General features: G+C 38.9%; 1 protein-coding gene across 9 annotated transcripts in view; it reads right to left on the bottom strand.

Annotated features, from left to right (window-relative positions):
- Window positions 1–7,500, bottom strand: part of dtnba (dystrobrevin, beta a) — a 51,799-nt gene that overhangs the window by 26,434 nt on the left and 17,865 nt on the right. For 8 of the 9 annotated variants that reach the window (XM_017684106.2, XM_017684112.2, XM_017684110.2 and 5 more), the window contains 5 exons: window positions 6,372–6,439; window positions 5,334–5,414; window positions 2,983–3,196; window positions 2,060–2,145; window positions 62–216 (listed from right to left, as the gene is read on the bottom strand). In XM_017684106.2, coding sequence (XP_017539595.1) covers window positions 62–216; window positions 2,060–2,145; window positions 2,983–3,196; window positions 5,334–5,414; window positions 6,372–6,438 — 603 coding nt within the window. In that variant the 5' untranslated portion in view covers window position 6,439. Of the gene's footprint in view, window positions 1–61; window positions 217–2,059; window positions 2,146–2,982; window positions 3,197–5,333; window positions 5,415–6,371; window positions 6,440–6,590; window positions 6,625–7,500 lie in introns of those variants that run through there. The other variant, XM_017684108.2, reaches the window with a different exon arrangement.

Here is a 7,500-nt window from a genome sequence, read left to right as displayed (position 1 = left end):
ACCATTGTGTCCAAAAGACTGGATTTGAGCAAAAAAAAAAACTGATTTGATAAATGTGTACCTGCTGGGGGAAGCACGCGTGGGCGGAGTGTTCAGTGTAGCCGAAGGACGGACCCTCAAACACGGCGGACGGCAGCTTAAGCCCCTCCCTCAGGAAGTGATCAAATTTTGAGAGAGTCATCGCTCCATTAGCGTCCGAGATCTGAGAGAAAATATCTAACACACACACACACACACACACACACACACACACACACACACACACACACACACACTCTGTGTTAATCACGGAGGGAATTTGTTTAATGTTCCCAGTGTAAAGGGTGCTCTGTGACGCACACGAGTGAAATATCAGGGAGATCTGAGCATTTTCTCTCCATGACAGGCAGTGGTGGGGCGGGAGGGGTTGGTGATACGTGTTATTATTGGTTAATTTTATATCTCCCTGCCCGCTGGCGCATTCGGTCAGTTTTGCTGATCTGAAAATATGACATATCGCTGTTATTGGAAAACCTTGTATCACCATTTTTGTCGTTTTGATATGATTTGAAAATGCCTGTTATCCTTTACATTGTGTGTAAATTTCAAGACGAATGGGCCGAAAGAAACAGCCCATAATTACTGTGAAAAAATTCTGGTTCCATTGACTTACATTATAAGTAAAACAGGTTTTTTCCTTCTCCTGTAAAGTTACCATTTTGGAGATAGGAAGTTTTCTTCCGACAACAGTGAGATATGTTACATGGAACAAACTTACATTTCTTTGCTATTTTTAGTGCATAGTTTTTCTTTATGTGCCGAGTTTATCATATTAAAAATATTACAGTAACTTTTGCACTGGCCATATTCAATATTTTCCTCAAAATATTCAGCAATTTAATTGTATTTGTACATTAAAATATGCATAAATGTGTTCTCTTTAGAGGACATGTCAACTTATTTAGTCTTAGGATATCTGCTTTTAGTCACAGTGCACCAGTGAGCTGGAATTCACTACAGGAAACACTAAAACTCGGCTCACTGGCGTCACTCAGTCATTTTAAACTTTTAATATCAAACCACCTACAGACAGCCTGCACCTGTTTTACTTAATCATATTTATTCGTAACTTTTATTTTTGTGTTAGTTCTCCTTAGCCCTTTATCTCTTTTTATCTATCTATTTATTTATTTCCTCTCATTTTATTTTTAAGTTTTTTTTTATCATTACTTTTTTTAATTTGTGATATTGTACTATTACCTTACTAATTTCTTATCTATTTTTGATATTAATTTCTTACCATTTAAATCTCAAGTTCTTCTACTTTTATCTTTTATTCACTGTTATTTTAAATGTTCTTTTAATTTAAAATGATTAAATGTAGTTATTATTTTCTTTGTCATGTCAATCCCTGTTTTTGTAAACGCTCGGCTACATTGAAAATGAGGGTTGCCCTCAATGTACTTCCAAGTCAAAATAAAGGTTGATTGATTGATTGATTGATCGATCATCTGACCCAGTGTCTCCAAACTTTTGCATACTGTACGATATGTTAAATCATGTCTAATATGACCAAGCACAGGAACTAACAGGGTGAAAAAGGCTCTCTTCATTTTAAGGAAGCTGGTTTCTCTCACAATGTACAAAAAACCTTTGAAATTATACTAAAATATACTATTATACAAAACTATAAATATTGTTAATAATAATAATAATAATACAATATATACACTTATATTACAGTTATATAACACAGTTGTGTTATACGTTATTTTAATAACCAAAAGACGTTAAGAATGAGCTGCGGTGCACACCCAACACCAGTTGGCCTACGTGTAATTGCATGTAAGGTCTACTAGGTGGCGGTATTGCTTTACAGACTGGAACTTTCATTGACCTGTATCAGGAGGAGTGCTTTGTAGTCCACAGTCATGAATTTAACCTGTCCTGGAGCAAGATAAGCATGCAGCGCAAGTTGCCATGGTGATGTAGCCCGATAAAAAGATGAGCTGGATAAGCAAGAAAAAATGTGCTTTGTGGGACGGGTCTCAGACGGCAAGTGACCAGATTAGATACTCACAGCGCAGTTTATCCACGATCTTCCCTGCACACATTATAGCCAGCATCACCTTCACTGAGAACACTGTCAGCTTCCCCTGGCCTTCACTGCAAAACACACCGACACTACGGTCAGAACCACCTGCTCAAGTCCGACGGTAGCAAAACACAACAAATAAACACAAACTCAGGTCCAGATTCATTTATGGTCATTCCAAACGATGTTGTACGCAAAAGGGAACGAAATGAGGTGGTTTATAATAATAAAAATAAAAAAGCTCAATAAACACAAAAATAACCAAGTAAATAAATATACATAAATGTAAGCATACAGTGAGGAGAGTGTGGATAGAAAAAGCTGAAATAACTGAAAATCTAAACGAGAAACAAGGTGACCGAGCGGGCCGGATATGAAACCATAACAAGCAAACTGTAGAGTGAGACAGCATCAGTTAAGGTGGAACGGGAAAGTTAGCAAGCTAGCTACTATCAGCATAACTACTAGTGATTTTTATCTTGTTATGTAGAAAAGGACCATAATACACTGAAACGACATAATACTAAGATAATACGATGGTTACTGTAACTTTTTAACAGAGAAAATTCTCACATTTGTGGGTTTCTTTGGTCTCTTGTGCTCCATTTTGCCGGTTTTACTTCTTTCCTCATATCGTGCTGTTTGGAGCCTCTGAAAAGCCTCCGTTTGGAGGGTTATGTAGCCCAAACACTTCACCCTCCCCCTCTATCTCGACAAGAATCAGGACACCTTACCCCTAGACGAGAACACGCAAGCGGAGCAGCGGCTACACTAGGCTTACATCGCATGGCATCAGGTGATATTGGATGTTGGAATTACCCGATATCGGTATCTGTATTGAAGCATCCCTAATTTTCACCTGACTACATAACACTGTTCAAATCATTTCCACAGGAACCTGCACGCACCTGTCATGTGCAGCCAACAAGAAGTTGAACAGAAGGTTGATGCTCTGCTGGACGTTAATCTGGTGGGTGGTGGGCAGGCGTTTGTTGAGCTGGTAGTAGATGGAGGAGATAATGGTCTCCAGTCTGGACACGCTCAGCTCAGTGTTATGATCCAGTGTGTTCAGGCCGTTATCCCGAAAGGCCTCGATCATATTCCACACGTCCATCAAGTGCACTGAAAGGACAGGCAAAGAGCACATCAGCCACATCAGCTAAACTGCCGGACAAAAGTTTGGGGACTTCAAGTCTTTCAATTCAAAGTGTTTTTAATACAAAAGTTTGTAAAAACTTTCTTCGTGCCAGAATTAGTGCTGGTGCTAGTTTGGGAATAAAGCCACACATTTCATCCACTTCTAATGTTACGATTCCAGCACTCAACCTTTTCAGGTGTTTTAAAATGCTCTTTTAATAACAGTTTGGAAAATTAAACTCACATTGTTATTTAAAACCTGCGCTTTATACCAAGGAAGACACTTTAATGACCATTAGGATGATATACCCAAAAGATTAGCTAGTAGAGTGAGAGGGAACAACTATTGACACACTTCTATTTTTGCTATTTAATAAACGTCTAGTGGATATATCTACACCCTTAGAAATAAAGGTACAATAAAAGGTACATTTCTCGTTCATCAAGGTACAAACAATGGAAACGTTCCCTCAAAGGTTCTGCAGTGGATCTAAGGTCTGTTTGTGATCCTTAAATCAGTTCCTCCAGGTGAAAAGTTGGTATTTGTTCCTTTTTCATAACCGAATGCTTTAAAACAGAGCAGTAGAATAAAAGCCTGGAGGCGAGGCGAGGCGGGGTGTGTGGAGTCAGTCCAGCTTAGAACAGATCATCTCAGTGGATTATGGTTCAGTTATGTTCCCTGACTAAAGGTGCTGAGATGAACTCTTGAGGGTTCCAAGCCAGTGACAAGAGTGCCAGTTTGTTAGCTTTATTTCGGAGAGTGCACTTTAGATTTAAACACATGTTGTCTAACAATGTCGTGCTAAACATGATCAGAAAAGCAGGAATTCCTAAGCATAAACAAACTTTTAAAATTAAATACAGGGGAAAAATTATAGGAAAATTTAGACACGACAAAATAATGACGGTACTTTGTTGCTCGTCTACAGTAAGTGTTGAAGTATTGAGCTTTAATTTTGTCCCAATCTTCTCTGCAAAACATCTTCAACTCCCTGTTAATGAACCCTGACCTAGATTAATTATAATATCTTTGTCAATTCTTAGGATCACATATTTTTTTGGGTTCAGGTGAAAAATGTTAAAAGATGTGTGTGTAAGTCTGAATTGGAATTGAAAAACAACAACAAATTTTTAAAAAATGTATTAATACAAAAAAAAAAAAAAAAAGGGTGTCAAGCTGTCCCCAAACTTTTGATGGGCAACATACAAGATACAAAAGGTGTTCTATACATAGACATTTGAACCACGTTAGCTGCTCCACTTGTACCCAATCAGAATTCATGGCAGGAGATTTTATTAATTTTATTAAACATTGCAAAATAATTTTAAAAATTTCATTTTTTAGTTTTTGACTTGATCTGAAAATTCCTGTTGCTCTTTACATTGTGTGTAAATTTCATGATGCTGAACCAAAAAAAAAACTCCCAAAATAACTTGGAAATAATTCTGGTTCCATTGACTTGCATTAAAATGAAAATAGCTTTTTTCCTTCTCCTGTAAAGTTCCCATTTTGAAGGTTTTGCTCCAACAACGATATACATGTTTAGCTGTCCAATATTTCAGTCACTAAAACAGCAACAACTGTTTGTAATTATGATTTTTTAACATGTTTCGTCGTGTTTTAGCTCTGCCTTTAGCACTGCAGTGCTTTAGGCTGTTATTATAATGCTGTAGTTCTCTGAGCTGTGATCATAATACTATAGTGTTCAGCTGTGATTATGACATTGCAGTGCGTTTAGCTGTGATTATAATGCTGTTCTGCTCTTACAGGCTCCCACTCCACCATTTTCCAGGACAAATTGCAAGACAATTTCCATGAAAGCGCCAACATCACTGCTATTGCAGCCTCACTTCTGTAGGCGGTCCCACACATTTGTCCTGACTCTACTGCATTCCAAGCTACAACGGGTATGAATGGACACTCAAAGTGCTCCTTAATAACCAAAAACATGCCAAAATACGTAAAAGTTACACCATTTCCAATAATATTTTTATCCAATTTATTATTGTCCAAATGTTCCCCATCACTGGAACGCTGGTCTCTAAATGTCCAGGTTTTCCAGGAGGTGTGGGAATCCTGTTTCAGCTGTGATGATGATGATGATGAAGATGATCTACTCACGGTTGCATTTCTTCTGGACGAATCGGAGCTTGCAGGCCGTGCGATATGTGGAGAGCCGGATCATGTCAAAATTCTGAGACCCTGAAAGAAAAAAAAAAGTTTAATCGCAATCGCAATTATCAGGGAGTGTGGAGTGAAGACTTTCCACTCAATAATGTCTTCGGGACGCTAGAGGGAGTGATTCCAAAATATATGGGAGCTTTTGGGCGAAGTTGTAATTTGTAAACATTTAATGATTTAATGACTTTAATCATGCAAAGGGTTCTTGGCGTGATCACGGTTCTATATAGAACCTTTTTTCCTACTAAAGAACCCTCGAAGGGCTTTTACTAAGAGAGTAGAGTCTCAATGAGCTGGAGCTATGGGTGTTAGCTTCATGTTCAGAGTGAAAACCAAGACAATGATATAAGCTGTAAGTAAATTAAGAACGTATAGTACCGTGTTTTTTTGCTGAGTCAACAAAAAAAAGTCCTGTTTACGCTGTTTTTTGCGGTTTCTGTGTTTTTTTCCCGAGTTGTTAATTTACTTGGAGCTGTAAGTAAATTAACAGTGTATAATACCGTGTTTTTTAGCTCAGTTAAAAAATATGTCCTGATTATGCTGTTTTTTTCTGTTTCTGTGTGTTTTTTCCCCCCCAACACTTCCACCTGCACCTTAGGCGGAGGCGTATCAGAATCATAATCCTTTATTGATCCCAGAGGGAAATTGCAGTTGTTACAGTTGCAACCATTTATGTAAAAGAATAAACACTTTATAAACACAACAATTTAAAACCAAAACAAAGAGAAATTTGCAGTATGTACACGAAATGTACATATTGCAAATTTCTCTTTGTAAATACAGAGCTATTGAGCTATTGAGCTATTGTAAATATTTAACTTAGTAGTTTGTAAATAAACAAACTACTAAGCTCAACATTAAAACTAGTTTGTTATGATGTAGTAATGTGTAAACCTGAACTTAGCGAACACTTACATTATAAGTAGCCTACGTCTGAACGAGGTCAAAGAAGGGTATAGGTCTAAGGTCAGTACTCACTCATCTCCGTAAAAATCTGCCTTTTCTCTGCCATGGTCTTCCCTGTCCTCCCTCCCTCCTCAATCATCCTGGTAGAGAGAGGGAAAGAGAGAGAGAAAGAGAAAGCGAGAGAGAGAGAGATACAAAAGCCATGAAGTGTTACATGTACAACGCATTAATGGACATATTAAGATTTAGTTTTGGGATGAAAATAATTGCTTTTTTCAAAAATGTATCCACCTGAATTCCCAACTCCAAACGGAGAACGACCCACATGAACATGAGAAGAGGAGTTTAAGTGCAGTTTAAGCAGAGTAGCTGATTTTAATCTCTCTGATAATTCGATCTATAAATCATTAACGGACCCGGGTTCATGCTGGAGCACCGCAACCCTGACCGAACTCTCATTTTAACTGGCAGCCTGCCGTAATTTAGGACTCAGATTACTGCTCTCTCTGCCTTTACAAGCAGGTCGGTAACACAGCCTCGCTGCCTCTTCCCGCAGTCACTCACTCGCACATTCCTGAGGGGATTTCAGAGCTTCCCGAGAGACTTATCCTTAATAACCTGAAACAAAGACGCATACATGAGTCCGCGGCAGCACCGCAAAAGAAACTCCCACACACACCATTCGTCACCCGCAGGTCTTCAGCCTGTTCCTTCTATTGTTCCTTCACCCTTTCACTTCCCCCTTTCAATCATCCACCTCTCCGGCCAGGCTGCACAAAGCATATCAGGTTAAACATTTAAAGGATACTTTTACCTCAGCGAGGACGTGAGCTTTAAAGGCTGCGCTTAAAGGGAAATTCCACCAGTTTTTCAAAAACGTCTGCATAATTCAGCGGTTGAGTCATTCAGAGTGGTTTGGCGTGATATGGTTCAGTGGCGGTGATGGGAAGGATAAGGGGTCGCCATGACTACAACACATTTTATTCACTATCTTTTTACAGTGTACTGTACAGCGTCTCAGACCAGGCAGCGAGTTCACAACCATCTCATGTAGGAACTTTCTGTGAGGAGCTTTTAGAGGTGGACGTCTGGTTCCCATCACCACCACTATGAGCAGCTCTGACTCGGTACGTTTATCTAGAACCGAGCGTTTCACACCAAACCGCTCTGAACGGCTCTGTTTACATCTCAACCGTACAGA

The sequence above is a fragment of the Pygocentrus nattereri genome, chromosome 4 (genome assembly GCF_015220715.1).
Source record: "Pygocentrus nattereri isolate fPygNat1 chromosome 4, fPygNat1.pri, whole genome shotgun sequence".
Taxonomy (NCBI): Eukaryota; Metazoa; Chordata; class Actinopteri; order Characiformes; family Serrasalmidae; genus Pygocentrus; species Pygocentrus nattereri.
The sequence above is the reverse complement of the archived record's forward strand: the minus strand, read 5'-3'. Positions and strand labels throughout refer to the sequence as shown.